The sequence below is a fragment of the Marmota flaviventris genome, chromosome 14 (genome assembly GCF_047511675.1).
Source record: "Marmota flaviventris isolate mMarFla1 chromosome 14, mMarFla1.hap1, whole genome shotgun sequence".
Taxonomy (NCBI): Eukaryota; Metazoa; Chordata; class Mammalia; order Rodentia; family Sciuridae; genus Marmota; species Marmota flaviventris.
The window spans coordinates 38,844,173-38,862,960 of record NC_092511.1 but is presented as its reverse complement, the minus strand read 5'-3'; the positions used below and the strand labels follow the sequence as shown (position 1 = coordinate 38,862,960).

Here is an 18,788-nt window from a genome sequence, read left to right as displayed (position 1 = left end):
GGTGGGGGAAGGGAGGGGCGGGTCCGGAGCCCGCGGAGTGGCGGGGAGGGGAGGGGCTCCCGTCCCCGCCCCTCTCCTCCAGCCCCGGCTCGATCCCCTTTCTCTTCTCTTCTTTCCCGCCTTGGATCCCCTGAAGTTTTTCTAGTGTCCGATTCCCCAATTTGCCTTCCTGCGTGTATCTTCAATCTCTGAATCTCTAGACCCCCAAAAGGAGGAGAGAGCGCTCACTCCTGAAAAAGTGGGGTGGTGGTGGAGAGGGGTAAAGGATTACTTTGAAAGTCTCTGCTGAGGGCCTCTTTTCCCTTCAGGTGGAACCCACCGTGTTAGCAGAGTGAGATGAAAGGTAAAGCTAGAACCCCGCCTTCCTGGAGCTGTCAACCCTTGGCAGGATAGCCGGAGACAGTTGAGTGACAGGCCAAGCTGTGTGGGTACAGACGGAGATAAGTATCTACTGCATATACCTGGTGTGCCGCCTTTGGAGTGCAGAAGCCAGGAGAAAAGGAAGTCGTCCTCCCAAGAGAGGTTTTAAAGTGGATTCTAGACCTTGCTCCGTTGCCCGCCTACAGGTGACTCAGAACTAGTCTCAGCCTCCTCCTCAAGTGGGCTGCCTCACTGGAAGAGAGTCAGAATGAAAGGAAGAGCCCCTCTTCCAAACACACCCGGCCCCTTTTCCTGGAAGGGAGACTTGAGCTGCGTTAAACAGGCTCCGAGGGGCCAGAAAACGGAATTCCAGAGCCTAGGGCATGGTTCTTTGAGGGCTGGCAAGACTGGAAGGTTTAAGAGGGGAATGTTCGGATGGGAAAGTGGAGCTGGGCATTGAAGCAGAAAACAGGAACTCCATGAAAATGTTTAAGCAAAGCAGTATTTTGATCCATATAGTATCCCATTCACTTTTGATTTCCCAGAACCTGGCATATAGTAGGCACCCAGTAAAATCTTCATAGATTCAAAATGGCAATTGAGAAATAATTTAACAGTCTGCAAGATGAACTGCCTGGGAAGAGGGGAATTGCACCTCAGGAGAGGAGTCAGGAGGAGCTGATGAACAGCTCAAATCAAGTGCTATTTGGATGGTGGAAAGAAAGTGGGGGGATTCTGGCAGATTCTCACAGAACACTTCCCTGCCTTTCTATAGCAGTGTGATTCTTCATCTTGCAGGTCTAGGCTTGTTTTTTTTTGTTTTTTTTTTACCTTCGAATGTCCATGAAATGGAAAAGATTTAAGTACCCTGTTCAAAAACCAACCAGTGTTGAGAACCCCTGTTCAGGGCTATGAGGGAGGAAACTGACATTCAGAGAGGCCAAGGAAGCCTGAAGTCACACTGTTGGGACCTATTTAGGATACCTTTATTCTCAGATAAGATTTCTAATTATTTATACTTAAGACACTCAAGCAAACAGGAAAAAGGCCTCATGTCCTCCTCACCTCCCCATTTCCTCCAGCTACCTTCCCAGTGATGCTCAATAGTTGAGGAAGGGCAAGTGAGAGCCTGTAGAATAGGAAGTCAACTGACTGGGATCTTTTCAGAGATCTTCACTGAAACCAGACAGCACTAGTCCCAGTCAGATGCCTGGGAAGGAGCTGAGAGAAGTGGAGAGAGATAGAAGAGCTGGGGACATGGGAGTTGGAGGAAGAGAAGAAAAAGAGAGGTGGCAACTTTTTGTTGTTTGTGTGCCTTGACCTCCCCACAAAATTGGACCTCTTATTATCCTGTGTCTAGCCCACCCTTTACCCTAGGACCTCCCTGGGAGGCCAGCCCATCTCAGAAAATGCTGCAGCTAACTGGAAAGAGGATTCATACAGAAAACAACTCACTGGAAAAATAGTAATTATCACTGTACTTCAATAGAGTTCTGAACACACCTTTTGAATTGTCATCTTTGAAATAAGCAGGATGGTCTTGATTAGTACGTAGCCCACCTGGGGAAAGAAATCTCTTCTGGAAACATTGACACCTCTGCAAAGCAAACAGGCCCATAATTTTCTACAGCATAAGTACAGTTGGTTGAAAACCATTTTATCTTTTGCAAAGGATAGGCCTTCCCCTTCTTTGTGATTCAGCGTTGCCCCCAAAGATTGCCACTTTCATGAATGCAGATTTATTTCTTGTACTCCAACACATATTTCCAGAGGATTCTTTCTGGCAATGTCCTTTTGAATCAAAATCTGGTGGTAAACAGCTTAGTCTGGCCTCAATAGCTAAGCCATCACAGTCATTCATCCCCAGCTGTGACCTCATTTTACTCCAGTTCTTTCCTTGCTTTATAATAAGTAGACTCTCAGACTGCGTCATTTTCCTTTTTGCTAACAGGTTTCTCTTACCCCACAGTCTTTTTATAGAAACATTTAGGATTTCTACAGTTTAACAACAGGTCTCTAATGTGTCTATAGATAGGGCCTAGTAGATTAACTTGGAATTCCTCAAAACTCAAGTCAGCCAGAGCTGTCAGGATCAATTAATATAACTTCAGGAGGAAAAACTGGCTTAATCCCAAATGATTGATGAGAACATTCCTCTATAAAACCTTTTCAACAGTAAGCCACTATTTAAATGATAACACTCATTCAAGATAAAGTAAGGGCTTTTTGGAAAACCACATTCAAAAAGTTGTTAGTGGATAGCTTCAATAACAGTTCAAATGAAACAGGAGGAAAAAAAAAAAAAAAACACCCTGCCATTTTAGATGCATGATGCATTCAGACCTGATGTTTGAAGAACTAGCTACTGCTAAATGACTTTTTCTATGAGGAAATTCTATGAGGAAATTTCCAGAGATAAATGCCCATGTCTTCAATGAGAGTGTCAACTGAAATCAATGCTGTTTAGGCCAGTAGTCACCACTCTGAACTTCTTGAGATTGCCTGTCCTTTATTCTGCAGATGGGACACCCTTAGGTATGGCTTCAGCTACACTGACCTTGGCTACAGTTGTTGATCCAATCCTTGATCCAATCCTTACAATGTATCCAATTAGCATTTACTGAACACTTCCTATAAACATAACATTCTGCTAGGCACCAAGGGAAGTAAGTAAAAGATACCTGCCTCACAGCAGGTATCTTTAGAGAGATGACATACATAAAGTAACTATATGAGACTGGTTGACAGTTTAACACAACTGAGGAGTATCCTAAAGAAATACAGGAAAGCTGAGAGAATATCCTTCAGTATCTGCGCAGGATGTAATTGAATGACATTTTGTTCTTTGTTAACTGAACTTTACTGTTTCTATTTTGGGGCCCAGAAGATGTTACCATAGGGCTATTCCACTCCTCCCTTGTGTTTAAGAGAACAGTGGGGTTGAGTTCAGGGATATTAAAGCCCCCCCAGGGGGGAGGGACTCAAGGTTTTAACAGGAGAGGTACTTTTTTGAGGCCTCTATTCCTGCAAACAAAAGTCCCCAGCATGTTTCTATGACTGAATTTTTCTAATCCTCTCCTTAGGAAAAGTTATTCTAACTCTCTCTAACCCTTTCTTTCAAAGACTTGGAAGAGCTATAATGGGTTTTCCTGCTTGAATACTTTGATTGCCAGTTAATTTCCTAATTTAGATCTAATTACTAAACTGCTTAAAAATTTAAGGCAAAGAGGCAACCACTTACTGACAAGCTTTCCATTTATCACTATGGTATCTGAGGACATGGCTCTTAGCCGAGAACAGAAACTTCCTCTTCAAACATAGAACAAACTATTCCTTGTCAGTGTGGCTCCCACAGATGTTTTCTTAGCCATCATCAACCAACTATGTTGCTATCTTCACATGTTAAAGTTAAGCAGTTTGAAGTCTTAAGACATGGGAGTAATTTCCAGGGTTAATGCTGCATAAAACAAAACTATAAATTGCACATATTTTCTGTCTGAGGATTTTTACTATGAAGACGGCCTTAATTCATTCATTTTGTTCCAACTCATTTGGTGACTTAGCTAATTGGTTCATCATTTTAAGTTTTTGGGTTTTTTCCCACACTTTTGTTTGCAAGTGGAATGGCTGAGTTTGGGGTTTGTTTGTTTAATGGATAATGAACTTGAAAGTGGTCATGTTGTTAAAAAGTATCTGTTAGCTTAACTGATAGTTTCTTACCAAAAGCAATGAAGAATCCAATTTTATCAACTTTGAAAACTGAGTAGTACTGCATATAACAAGTTAATGGAGAGGGAGTTTGAAAAATACCATACAGTGCTATTTATTGGTTTCTTAAAGCTGTGCTTGAAGGCTCTTTTCCATGCTTTCTAGGAATACTGTAGATCACCATGTGGACCAATGCCCCCTGGAGTTGTGCAGACAGGTAAAATACTTTTCCCCCTTCTCATTTGGTATTTCTTCTCACATAATCCTAATATGACTAAATACATATTTTATACAGCCATGAACTAACAGGAATAAAAAATGAGAGTTGTGTGCTTGATACTTCTCATTTTCCAAATTTCCAACAATAAGTAGGTAATATATAATCAAGAAAAAGTAGGAAATGTCATTTTAATACGTTCTAAAAATCCCATCTTCTCCAGTAAGCAAGGCATGATTAATTAGTCCTCTTTTGGTCTTGGCTTTCATGGACTTCAAGTCCCTACTCTGTGCCTAGACTGAGAATTCCCTCTCATTTTTTCACTTTCCATGCCACATAAGGCCTGGACAGGAGAGGTAAGCTGCAAAGGTAAGTTTGATAGGTGGGCTGCAAAGGTAAGTAGGGGGGAGGGCAGTCACTGGAAGGGCTCCTGGAGCTGAGTGAGGGTTGTTTTAAAGGTGAAAAAGACACTTGATACCCAGGATGTTGAAGAAGGGAGGTCCTGGGACAACAGCAGTGCTGCTACCAGAGATCAACTAATATAGCCTGGAGCAGGTTGCGGGTACTGGGAGAGAGTTTTTATTTTTTTGAGTTGGGGTGTCACTATGTTACCCAGGCTGGTGTTGAACTCCTGGGCTCATTTTAAACTAATCTGCCTCCACCTCCTGAGTAGCTAGACTACAGGCACACACCATGGCAGCAGGCTTGACAGTTCTTGAAGATGAAGTTGGCTGAACACTCAATTGATTTGAACACACTGAGAGCAGAGTTATCATAACTGGGAAAAAACTTAGGAATAAATTAGTGATGAGGATCATAGAAAACAGTTAATAATTTTAAAAAATATACAATGATTAACTCCACAGAAAATAGAGTTGTACAGGAAAGGAAAAGTATCATAGGATGTTATATTACTCAGCTACCACTAGCATTTGAGTAGTCACAATGAAGCATATACTGAATATCAACCTAGACAAATGTTGATATACTAATTTAGAGAGAAAGTATTTATTTGAATGTGAGGGCTGGGGACAGGAAAGTGGATAAAGCAGACAAATCTTCATCTTCCACCTGCAGAGTCAATTAATGATGCCTAAGAGGAAAGCAAAAGTAACATGCTTTTTGGAAATAGAGATACCAAGACAGTGAGCGGCAGTGGTTTTCTCAGGTGTTATGGTTTGGATGTGGAATGTCCCCCAAAGGCTCTGCATTGATGGTTTGGTCCCGGGAACAGCAAAGTTCACAAGTGGGGCTTTTGGAAAGTGATTGGATCTTGAGGACTCCAACCTCATCGGTGGATGGATCCAATAAAAGATTCATAATTTGATGGCATTAGGGGAGGTGGTGGAAACTTTTAGAAGGTGGGGCCTAGCTGGAAGAAGCAGGTAACTGGGGGCATGGCTTGGAAGGATATATGTTGTCCCCAGCACTTTCCTTGTTCTCTAAGGAGCTTTTCTCCCCCGTGCCCTTCTGCCATGATTCATCTGCCCTACCACATGCCTAAAAGAAATGGAGCTAGTTGACCATGAAGTGAAATTTCTGAAACCATGAGCTTTGAAAAGTCTTTCCTCCTTTGTTTTTCTCAGGTATTTTGTCAGAGTCATGAAAAGCTGAGTGCAGAGTGCATAAAACGGGGGGAAGATAAAAAAGGGACTTTTTTGTTGTTGTTGTTGTTGTCATTCTGTTTTGCCTTGTTTTGTTTCTTAATAATAAATATTTTATAACAGTCTGACTCAAATAGTACAGACATTTGGAGGGGAAAAGCCTCTATGTATTATCTCTTGCTGACTGACCTGAGACAATCCCAGCACAGGATGGACAACTGATGACATTTGTCATTGTGTACTTATGTGATCACTTCTTGGCCTCACTACTGGGCTGTCAGTTCTCAAAGGCAGCCGTCATGTCTGTTTTGTTCCTCACAGTCTGCTCAGCACTGAGCAGGCTGCAGGCACTCTACACACACTTGTTGAATGAACTAATTACCTGTGTAAGGTTTAGAAATCAGTGCCTATCACTCTTTCAAAGGCATGCAGAACAAAAGCATTTACAGATCAAATGACCCAATGTTTGGAGTTTGCTTTAAAATACTCCATAGGGGAAAAAAGCATCAAAAAAAAAAAAAAAAAGTAAAACAAGATTGACAGTGTTCATAATGAGTAATAGGGACATAAGGCTTGTATTAGTGTCTCCAAATTTGTATGTTAGAAAATTCCTATAATAAAATTGTGACAACAAATTTGGTACAGGAATAAATGGTTGGCAAGGTTTTGTGTAAATAAAAATGCAGTGTCAGGAAAGAAAAATCATATCAAACACAAACATTGTACCAACACCTTTAAATTTGCCTAAGAAGCTAACTAAAAACAAATTGGATAAAGGTATAAGGGCTGTTTAGTAAAGCTGTGGAAAGGTAAAGTTGAATGAAGTACATGAGTTACTGAGAAATTTGATATTTTATTCTCCAAATATGTAGTATCTGAAGAACTTGAAAGTCCCAATTTAAAAGGTTCACACTACAGTAGTGAATAATCCAGGCTTAGGAAGCCAACTAAGCTGGAGTTGAACCCTGGCTCCAATATGTACTAGTTGTGTGACTGTAGACAAGTTGGTCCTCTAAACCTTAGTCTTCTATCTATAAAATGGGAATAGTGAGAATATGCATGAGATAATGGTTGTTGGGCAGTTTAAAGGGAACCACAGTGTCATGGCCTACCTATGCCTGACTTAGGATAAGAGTTAGTACACAAGAATTACACCATGCTTTGGGAACCGACTTTGTCAAAAAACCAAAGATCTTAGCAGATAAGTCAAAAAGGCACCATTTTGGAGGCCAGGGTTGTGGCTTAGTGGCAGAGTACTTACCTCCCACGTGTGAGGCACTGGGTTCAATCCTCAGCACCACATAAAAACAAACAAATTAAAGATTAAAAAAAAAAAAAGGCACCATTTTGCCATAGATCCAACTCCAAAGCAACAAGGGAAATAATCCCAAGATTTACATTATCTCTAAGAAAAAAGCAGGCCTATTGTTCCAAAATTCCTCCTGACTCAGAGGCCCGAGAGTTTTCACAAAGAGGAGAGTGTGCTTCATGCATGAAAGAGAAGAGAAAGTGAGCTAAGAATGGCAATATATACACTGCTAACAGACTTCCCAGAGACAATAAGGAGCCATTCTGAAGGCTGTCTGTCAGGAAAGTGGGCTCTGCAGAGACATGTTTTAGAAAAATTATATGGTAGAAGAGGTGGCAGGACTGGAATACAGGAAGATGAGCAGTCCAGACAGGTAGCCAGGGCTCAATTTCAGGTATTGAGTAAAGAGAGGTTAGAAGTCAGAAACACTGCAAAGACAGAAGTATTCAGTAAAACAAGATAACCAATGAGATGTGCAAGATGAGGAGGAATCAAGGGTGATTCCCAGGTCTCCAGATTAAATTTCAACTTGGAGAAGCTATCTGCTTCTCCCTCAGTCCTCCTCAGTGACACTTGTTTAGGCCCAAACTCTTGGATTCATCTTTGACTCCTCTCTTTCTCGCACACCCCACCCTCCAACCAATCAAAATTCATTCAATAAACATTCACTAATTGCCAGGTAGTTTTCTAAGAACAGAGTACAGCAATGAACAAACCAAACAAAAACACCTGCCTTCACAGAGCTGTGTCTTCTAGAGGCAGAAACAGGCAACACATAAAGCAAATAGATCATATGCCAGATTGTGATAAGTATTAAGGAAAACAAAGCAGAGACAAGTAATAAAAGTATAAGGAGTTGCAATTCTGGATAAATTTGTTAGGTAAATCCTATCAATTCTATCTTCACAATAAATCCAAACACAGATTTCACATGACTTCCCCCATCAGCACCATGGTCCAAGCCACCATCATCTCTAGATGGCCTCCTGTTACTGCAGTAGCCATCTAACAGGTCTGTGTTTCCACCCTGTTCCCCCCTAATCTATTCTCAACTGAGCAACAAAGAATTGTTACTAGAATCCTATTAAAACTTAAATTCAAGTAATGTCTTTGCTTTGTCCCTAACTTTCCAAGGGCTTCCTATTAGTACTTACAAATTTTTAAGACCAACATCTACAACCCACAGGTCAGTTACCTTGTCTGCTGTCTCATCTTCTCCTAGTATTCTCATCCTTGCTCCCTCTGCTCCAGCTGCAGTGGGCCCCTTGCTTTCTTGGATTCCGGATTTTCTCCACACAGGACCTTAGCACGTGCTAGTCTTCCTGTGTGATACACTCTTTCCCCGAGGTCTACATGACTCATGATTCATTTTCTTCAGATCTTTACTCATTTGTCACACCTTTCTTGGTCTCTCTATCTTAAAAGCCAATATCCCATCAAGTCCTTATCCCCTTCCCTGGCTTTATGTTTTCCTCTTCAGTACTTAGAAGCTTTTAACACACTGTATATTTTATTTACTTTTGTTTTCTCCCCCACACTAAGCTCAATGATGAAAGGTATTTTTGTCTATTATTTGAGTTCCAGCACTTGGGATAGTTTTTAGTGTATAAAAGGCACTCAATAAATGTCTGTTGACTAAATGAGTATTAGGTAAGAAACACATCTGGTGAGATGCAAGAAAACTAGAAAAAAATGGGAGGGGAATTGGGTGAGTGAATTTACCACTGACTGAGCCCTGGAATTATGAGTTTCCCATGGGATACCTGGTAGAGAAAATTCATATGACAGCGTGAACTTGGGGAATAGCTCAGAAAAGGTCAAAGCTGGAAAGATGAGGTCTGACATCTCTCAGTAGACTCAATGACTGAGAAGCTGAAACAGGACCTTGAAGAACACTTAAAGGAGAACCACAGAAGAAACTGAGAAGGAATTTGCATAGGAAAAGAGAACAAGAATGTAAGAGAAAGAAGCACTGGAAAATCCAGAAGAAGAAAGATCTTCAAAGACAAACTGGGTTATAATCTTTCACATTATAGAAAATTCAGGCAAGAGCAGAGATGAAGAGAAGCCACTGGACTTGGCAATCAGGTGGACACTGGCAAGGCTCATTATAGTGGCTTCATTATAATGTGGGCAATGAAACCTGACTACCCCAAATTAAAGGAGCAAATGGGTCTTGGGAAAAATGGGAAGACAACCAACAATAACCATTTCCATAAAATCTGGAAGAAAAATGGGAAAGAATATGGACAAAGGGAAGAGAAAAATAAATAACTTAAGTAGCAATGACAATAATATTACCAGTAACATTTATTACTAATAAATAATCTTTATACCAGGTACTGGAGGCAATTTACAATATTAATTCATTTAATCTTCATAAAAATCCTAGGAGGTAGGTATTATTTTATCTCCTATTAATAGATTAAAAAAAAAAACTGAGACACAGAAATGCTAAGTAACTAATCTGTAAGTAAAAGGATTTGAATCCAGGAAATTTGGTTTCTAATAAACTCAACTTTTTAAAGGATGGGGTAAATTCAATTTGTTTGGAAGTTGGGGGAGAGGAGTCAAGCAGAATGAGAAATTGAAAATGTAAATGTGAAAGGCAAAGTCCTGGAAAGGGAGTGGCACCAAAGCATTGAAAACATGTTAGCTTTATGGGGATCAGGAGCCCCCATTGCCTCACAGGATGGGTTTATATATAAACAAGTGTGGCAGTGAAGAGGCACTCCTGCTGAGGGGCTGTGAGTTTGATGGTATACAGTCTGATTATGAGGGGACAAGGCTTGAGAAGTGGTACAGTCATTACTGAAACTTGGAATAGAAATGCCAAAGGATTATCATGGAACAATGTAAGCTTGGAAGGTGAAGTTCCCAAGCTCATAATGGGATGAGCTAGTCAGCATGGTTCTTTGATGTTTCCCTCAGTGTTTGGGGACCTGGGTGCGGGTGCTGGTTTAATTGATAGAGAATTGGAAATGGACAGGGCACACAAGAGATAAGGTGAGGGGGCAAGGGACTGAACTAACCCCAAGGTCCCCCAACCCAGGATCCAAACACTTTCACTGCCATGAGGACTGAGCATAACCAGAGTCTCTCTTCATGGCAGGCAGCTGAGGACTCAGAAGCAGCCTTGACACTGAGCACAGAGGGAAGCCAATGATGGGCTCTCAGCTTAACCAGAATAAAGCAGGTGGGAGGGTGACCAGCAACTGCCTAGGAAGAGCCTCAAGGAAGATGCAGCCACAGGGAGGGAGTTAGGAAGGAAGGAATTTCAGGAACCCCTCAGCTAATCTGGGGAATTAAATAGGCCTGTGCAAGCAACTGAAAAAGGAACAATGTATTTTGGGCTGTGGGAGTGGGGGTGCAAGGAGAGACACTCCTGAAGTTTACACTAAAATGACACAAAAAATATTTATGGGATAAACCACGGGAGCCTAAAGGTCTTAGGGTTCTTGTTTGACCCTTGAGTGTACAAGCAGCTCTCAAGGCAAAACTCAAAAGCATTATAAAGGATTAACTACAATTATTCCAATTTGGGGAACTAGAAAGATTACATCTAAGTCAACTGAGTTTTTATAAGTTTTGTAAAGTCGACTTTAACAGGTTTTGGTTTCTTTTACCAAATTTTCATAGAGACTGAAAGTTTGACATAAGTATGAATTTATTGACATGAATTTTCTTGAGCTATTATCCTAACACAGAGAGGGTACTGAAGAGCTGAAGACAATGATAATAAACCCACAGGATCTGAAGTTTGCAAGACTCATTCCCTCTGAGAGGGAGGGAGAGATAGAGAATATGAATAAATCTTTAAAAAAGAATCTGGAGACTGCTTTCAATTATAGTAGGAAGTAATGACAGTTTGACAATTTAAGCATTTTATCCAGAAACATATATCTATTCCATAGATACCAAATCGATTACCATATAATTGAGTTTGAAAATATACAAAATATTTGTTGTTCTCACATACTGAAATTAAAACCTAATTTTAAAAAGTGCACAGTAAAAACAGCATAAGGAAACCTATAATATCCATGGTATGTGTACTGTTTTCCATTTTACTGTCAACATCAAATTCTGTGTTTTCCTTACTGGTTACAAATATATTTTAAATGTTTCAAGGCCATTTACAACACTGACTAGTTTACTAGGTCCAACAACACTTCAGCTTCCTGAAACCGCCAGCACTGGACGAGGAGTCTCGGCCTGCAGCTCTGTGCAGCAGCAGTAGCAGCAGCTCTGGAAAGAACAGTCGCCAACCAGCTATTTATGAGCTATCGACTCTTGTTCTTTTTTGAATTTCCCTAGGCAAAGAAAAATATAAACAATAAGAACACAAATTTCCAAAAAAAATAGTTCACATAGTTTATAAACCAAGTTGTCAGAAGGCCATATTTCACTTTGGAATATTTTTGCTTCCTGGAGGGAGAATAGCTGATAACCTCTCATTGTAACTTTTATTCAATAATCGCACAACAGTTTAATTTTAACTCTCCCTGCTTTCTACTTCAGTGGGCCCTATCCCCGTGGGGGCTGGGGTAGGCAATAAAGGAAGAAAAGCAGGCTACTATCTGGGATTTACCAAAACCTCAAAACATTCATTTTGTTCTAAAGACAACAGAGAATAAGATTTCATGAAACTGAATAAAAAATTTTAGCCTAAACATGCTTTTGGATTGTTTAAACAAACACTGTATAAAGGCCTTAATAGCTAATAATTTTGAATATGTGCCAACTAAATGCCAAATGATACTGATTATCTGTCAAAAGTAAGCTGATAATAAGTTAGAGGGAAAATATCTTCACTTATTTCCAATTCCATCAAATAAGGAAACTTGGACTTTCTGGTTTTGTATAATGTTTTCTTTTTTGGAGCAATTCATTTCTTAGGAATACATTTTAGTTAAATTCCTAAACTATGAGGTATAGATACATTTTTTTTTTCTTGTAAGTGGGGAATGCCTGCAGAACACAAATACTAAGAGAAAGATAATAGCAAACAAATGGTTGAGGATATTTACTTGGTATCCAATGGAGACAATGTCAACTCAGCCATAAGATGATGCTATAGCACTATAAATTATTAATAAACTTGAGGGGAAGCAAAATACAGGGATTACAGCATGATCAAAGAAAGGCTAACAATATAAACTCCTAATTGAAGACAAGTCTCTTAGAGATTTCTTAATGACATGTATTTTGAGGAACAGATTAAAAAGCTCTGAGAAAACTTGAAAATTCCCTACCTTCTGAAGTAGCTATAATCTAATTACCTCTGGGATAATGAGCTTTGCTGCACTCAACATTTACCCTCTTCAATTCAGAACCAAATGCTTTGCAGATTCAAGGCTTTCCCTAGACTCACTTTACTTCTTTTCAAATGATAGGTGCTAAAACTGGCTTTCTCATTCTATACTAAAATGAGAAAAGACAAAACGTAATCTCTTCAATGTGTGTGCTTTCCTCCATGACTAGGAATATAACCTCAAGTTAGACATTTCCCTGCTGGAATATCAAGAGGCCAAAAAGGTAAAAAGAGGCATTATTTAAGAAGCCCAACCCCCACCCTCTGCCTCCAAGCTCAAGTTTCCTGAAGCACGAGTAACTGAAGAACCATAATCAGAACCATATTGGCTGGTTAAAATCATCACAATGAGGCCCAGAGAAGCATCAGAGACACCCTCTAAAGTAGGAAGAGGTCAACAAATACCACGACACTACACTGAAAAATAAAAATTATGTAATGCAAACACAAATGCATTAACATGATGTATTTTCCAAGAAGACCCCAACTGACCTCAATGTTGCCCTACACCACCACAAGCAGAAACTAAAATAAAGCTATGGTTTATTCATCTCTACTTCTTCTCCAGTGCACAGAGCAGGATTCAATAAATGCCTGCTGAATTACTAAGTAGCAGCAGCAGATCTCAAAGAGCACAAGCTATAGACAGCGAATTCCAGCTGATGGTGGTAAAATAGCCTCTTGTAGTTACTGAAATGTGCTAAGCATCTGAGATGACACATAGAACTGAGCACCTGGTCCCTTAAAGCTTACCATCTCAGCAAAAAAATACATACGTTATGACACAAAAATAAAGATATGGCAGGTGGATATATACATTCCAGCCTAAATAGATTACCGGTTATCTATTGACCCTGGCTTAGACAACAGAGGCTTTATGAAAAAGGTAATCTCCAGAGTTAAAAAGAGTCAGACATTCCTTAGTTATATGGATACCTATGAGAATAAATTTTGTTAAAGGTTACTCAACAGTACCATTTAGATACTTTTGTAAACAAAGCACAATCCCCTTCCTAAAAACCTCTGTGCCACCGCCACTCTTCCACAAGAATAGCAGAAATGCCAAAAGTGCCCCCAAAGAAGCAGACACAATATTAATGCCTCAAAAGTCAGAAATTCTAAGTTTATAACTCAGTCAAGGAAACTCAATTTTACTTTTTGATAGGACAAATGAGATTAAGGAAAATAATCTATAAGCATTATAAATCTCATAATCTTTCACTCCTGAAATGCATAACAGTGAAATACCTTCTATTACCTATATTAAATACATTGCAGAGGGACTACCTCTTCACCTCACCCCACATACCTTACTGGACATCTTCAGGGTGTCAATCTCTTCTCTCTGTTTAGACAATGTCTCATTCATGCTGCACAGATGGTCACTCATCATGCTTAACTGATCCTCATAACTCCTTTTGGTGGTTGTCAGCTCATCCTGAAGAGCAAAGGAAAAGAGAGAAAAAAGGAAATTTAAAGCCTCACTAGTCGCTCTAGTCTGAAGCTTTTAAAATTAGTTTTTAAAATTTGGAAAAGCAACCTATGAAGATGGCCCAGCTGATCAATTAACACAAAGGTGAAGGCACAGGTCTAATAAAAAAAAAAAAACTTAAAAAGAAATGGAGAAGTTTCTCTCAGCCTTCAAAATATGTCCTTAATTTCTTTGCAAAAATGTTTAAGGGTTTCCTTCTGTACCAGGTGTAAAATCATCAGAAAGGCCAGAGGACTAAATGATCTTTGCAGATCCCCTCAGGTTTTCTCAAGCCTCACACAGGGCCGCAGACACTTTCACACCATCCCACTCCTCAGTGGCCCACAGCCCTCAAGGGACGAAGTGCCCTTCCTTTCTCCTCCCGCTTCTCATGCTCTCTTCAGGCCCCTCAGATCTGATCCTACACGGGCTCCTAACTAATCTGAGAAGCTGATCAACAAAGAGGAGCTGGGCACTGTGATGATGTATTCTCCTTGGTCTGGTACCATGTTTACGTAACAAGGGTACCATGTTACAAAACAAGGTGGTGAAGAAGGAAGAATGTTTTGCAGCCCCACCTTTCAATGTAGGTCAGTTTTATGAAAAAGAAAAGAGAAAGAACAGAATAATGTGTGTAGAACAAGCCTCCAGTCTACTATGAGGAGTATTTACAAGGAAGGGGGTGGGAGGATTATCAGTAAATATAATTCAAGCACATGCTGACTGTAGAAGAATTTAAAATAAAGGTCAAGTCAGAGAAATAAACAAGTCAAGCACTTTTTGTCTGACATAAGATGTTTGTTTAAAATAAGCTAGGAACAAAGTGGTTAGAAAAAGCATATGCAGAGGTCAAATGCCACAACTTCTGAAAGGAAAGGCTGACTTGTCTGCCCAAGGGCTTTCAGTGAAAAAACATTAAGCCTGCTTAGATAACACTTACAAACTCACCTGAAGTCTGCTGATGTTCTGACTGGCAAGTTTCATCTCCTCTGTCAATGCCTCCTTAGACTTCTCAGCCAAGGCTAGTCTTTTAGTGAGTGCTCGGCACTGTAAAATCAGAAAACATTCCATTTCTAGAAACAGTGTTTTCCAAAAACAAATTTACTTCCGAGAAGGTTATTAGAAAATAATCCCCAAAGGCAAAAGCCATTCATTTTTCATTCATTTCACAGCACCTGCTGAACACCTACAGGCACTGTACCACACCTGAGTACAACAGATGAGGCCCCACTTGCATCATTTTAGTAAGGGAATAAAAATTTTGTCTAATAACCCAAGCCCATTGGTGTTTTTTTCCCTAGCTCTGATCTAATGACCACTGGTCCAAAAAAAAAAAAAAAAAAAAAGTAAGAACTTTCTACATTTACCCATATGATAGATGAAAAGGGAAGTGATTATTTCAAAAGTGATCAATGCATTCTGGCCATGGATTCTAAGATACTTTTAAGTCCTTCAATAGAGAGCGCATTACAAGCGCAATAAAAGCTTCACAGTCCCACCTGATAAGTTATTCTTTATCTGTATGGGGAAAAAATGAGCACAGGATTGTTATGATCACAGCTGTTTTCTCTGGGAGTTCTACCAAACCTAGATCATCCAGATACAGAGCAGATGAAAAAGGAAAAATTCTATTTTGCACTATTGTTCAAAGAAAGTGAGTAATTAAAAGGATCCCTAGACTTTCGGATAAGACCATTGAGAATGACAAAGAGAAGCTGATGAGACACATTTGAATGCTGTGTCCACAACAGGCGCTTGGACTAACCATTCCAGTAAGGTCATTCAGGAGGTCACCACTTCCTGTTTACTGATGAGGAAGAACTGGGACAATCTACAAATTTTTGTATCACAATTATGCTGAAGACATTTATGAAAACAGGCAAATCTCTTGAAAATAAGAGAGCCTAAAAAAAATTTCCCATTTACTCTTTTTATTTCTCAAGAAAATTTCAGGACAGTTCAGCCAACCAAATAAACTACATCTTATTAATCAAACACCAACCCTGCTCAGCACTAGATGTGACAGAGAATGGAGAGACGTGTAAGGCACAGGTGCTCATGAAGGTGACAGTCAAATCTGAGACATTAACTCAGCAGTTAGAGAACCAAATAATGAGGATACACAGCTGTACCGCATGGCTTAGGTATTACAGCAATTCCTCTGCAAGTTTTCTCATTTGCTGTCCTCCCTGCTTTTTGCATTCCAACAAATGATCGCTACTGATCAACTTATCAAACATGTATGCAATAGCTGCTTGCACACTACACTGAGCTAGGCACACATCATTTATTTTAGCAGAAAAAATACGCAAAGCTCCTCTCCACTTCTAGCAACTGGCCTCCTATCAACCTCTCCATCTCTACAGTATAAGAGAAAATCACAGATAAAGTCAGGTCTCAATAAAGGGTGTTGTGTTTTTCAATATCTTTAACAACTTTAAGGTTACTTTTTTTTCATTTATAGTAATTCATTTAACTTGTTATTTAGAAATTGGAAAGTGTTTTTTTAAAAAACGGTGTATTTGTTTTTTACCTTGCCTACATGAGAATTCCTTCATCTGTGATCATCTACCTGTCCTTAACTGTAAAACATTTGAAATCTCTAATAATAATGCTCCAAAATGTATATTATATGACTATAGGAAAGGCTACTTCTAAGTCCCCCGGCTATCTTTCAGTAGCTTGGAAATGACAAATCAGTCTTATTGAAATTAAGATTTGGGGGGTGGTTAATAGACTAATCAATATGAACTGCAACCAAAAGCACGAACACAGGTACACAGAAAATGCATATTGACTTCTCTCTTCTAGCAAATGGCAGAATAGGTGGCCTGATTCCTGAGGGGTGAGGAAAACCACCAGCCCAATTAACTCTCCCCGACTCACCTCAGCATAAAAATGCACTGACTTACTGTCAGCCAGCTGCAGCTGGGACGTAAGCTCCGCTATCCTTGCCATGTAGTGATTTTTAATCAAGTCTTCTCGAGATTCCACATCTGGAACCTAAATAAAGCACACATAAATAAACACATGCCAGTAAGATGAAGCAATTCTGGGGGGGGGGGGGGGGGAAGACAACATTTTACACATTTTCACTTGAAATCTGATGGGGAATTACAGTTTGCCTACCCCTCAAAGGAACATCAGGCATAGCAGGTAAATGGACGCAAGTTTCTTTTATTCAGCATTCTGCCTATCTCAGAAAGAAGCTGTGTTCAGAAGAAAACAAGGCTGAGGTAAAGTACTGGGAAGCTCACTGGGGCCATATCCTTCCACTTGGTTTTTATTAACCTCAAATTGGACTTTCAAAATTTCCTTCTGTGAGACTCCTATGTGCTCTAATTGGAAGAGGGCAGGGGAAAAGGAGGGATTTACTGGAACTCTTACATTCTGAACATTCTCTTTTCTCCTAAATTATCTTAAGACAATTCTAATGCTCTTAGACAAACTAAAAAATTAAACTATTTCTATACTGAACAGCTTTTGACCTTTGTTCCAAACTGATATTTCTCCTAGTTACTCTAACAATGACACACGATTGAGTTTAAAAATACAAGCAGAAGTTCAAGATTATCTATATTATAAGATAAATAAGGAAGCCAAAGAATTTACCAACCTACTTGAATTATATTTATTGGTTTGCCATACTAAGTGTTAAGATGAATGATTTCAGGGTTCACTTAATGGTTATTTACAAATTTGTATGTAAAACTATTTCAACATTGAAATGTACAAACCTATCCGGCAAGCCAAATCTGAACTGCGTTCACTTACTTCAAACAAACTGTTTATCAAGGCCCTAAACAGTACTGCTTTCCTGGCTGCCCACTGCAAGGAACAATATGGCTCCCGGCTTCATGCAGTATACCAGTGAATAGATGGCCAAGCAGGACCACACCTTGTCAAACTGCCAAGACAAGTCACTCAACAAGACAATTACAAAAGCAGACTATAATTTGTTGGTGACGGTCAAAACAGAACCAGAGAGAAAAGCAACATGGATCCATTGATGGAGGGGAAGTACTGGCCCTACATTTGCTGGAATTGCTAGGAAAGAACCACAACTGGACCAAGAAAGCTTCTGCAGGATTTTGTCACAAACATGGTGTCAGATATTTACAGACAACACAATGCCAAGTGCACATTACCTCGCTGTCAGATGTCCTGGTTAAAGTCCCAATCTAGAACATAAGGGGAAAAAAATCTTTAGCACAGAATGTTTATATTTCAACCACAAAATGTTTAACATATATAATCTTTTCTCAGTCCACACTGGTTTACAGAGCATTGGGAATACAGTTCTGGAAGATCATCCTTGGATTATCTTTTACTATATGATGTTGTCGCTGCATTCACTATTTCTGCCATGAGGCAGAAACCAATAATGACCATTATTAAATCATCCCTCAAAATGCTGAATAGCCATTTTCACTAAAACCCAACAAACTATCTAGGAAGAACAAGTGGAAGATCAGCTTTGGACCCCATCTCATCATTTCCATGCCTATTTCCAAAGCAGTAGCCAAGGCAGGGTAAAGACAGTTTTTTGGTGACCATAATTAAACATTCTGAACAGAAAACACAAATAATAGATATTCTGGCTGAAAGCTCCAAAGCAGAAAGAAGAGCCGGGCACAGTGGCACACTCCTATAATCCCAGCCACTTGGGCAGCTGAGGCAAGAGGATCACAAGCGTAAGACCAATCTCAGCAATTTGTGAGGCCCTAAAGACTTAGCAAGATCCTGTCTCAAAATAAAAAATAAAAAGCACTAGGGACATGGCTCAGTTTTTAAGCACCCCTGGG

At 39.7% G+C, this 18,788-nt stretch overlaps 1 protein-coding gene across 1 annotated transcript in view; it reads right to left on the bottom strand.

Annotated features, from left to right (window-relative positions):
- Positions 1–9,484: 9,484 nt before the first annotated feature.
- The window catches only part of Ppp1r21 (protein phosphatase 1 regulatory subunit 21), a 66,722-nt gene continuing 57,418 nt past the window's right edge, over positions 9,485–18,788 (bottom strand). The window contains exons 18-22 of the mRNA XM_027934418.3: positions 18,132–18,164; positions 16,870–16,986; positions 14,932–15,030; positions 13,822–13,950; positions 9,485–11,511 (exon numbers count right to left, since the gene is read on the bottom strand). Coding sequence (XP_027790219.1) covers positions 11,482–11,511; positions 13,822–13,950; positions 14,932–15,030; positions 16,870–16,986; positions 18,132–18,164 — 408 coding nt within the window. The 3' untranslated portion in view covers positions 9,485–11,481. The remainder of the gene's footprint in view (positions 11,512–13,821; positions 13,951–14,931; positions 15,031–16,869; positions 16,987–18,131; positions 18,165–18,788) is intronic.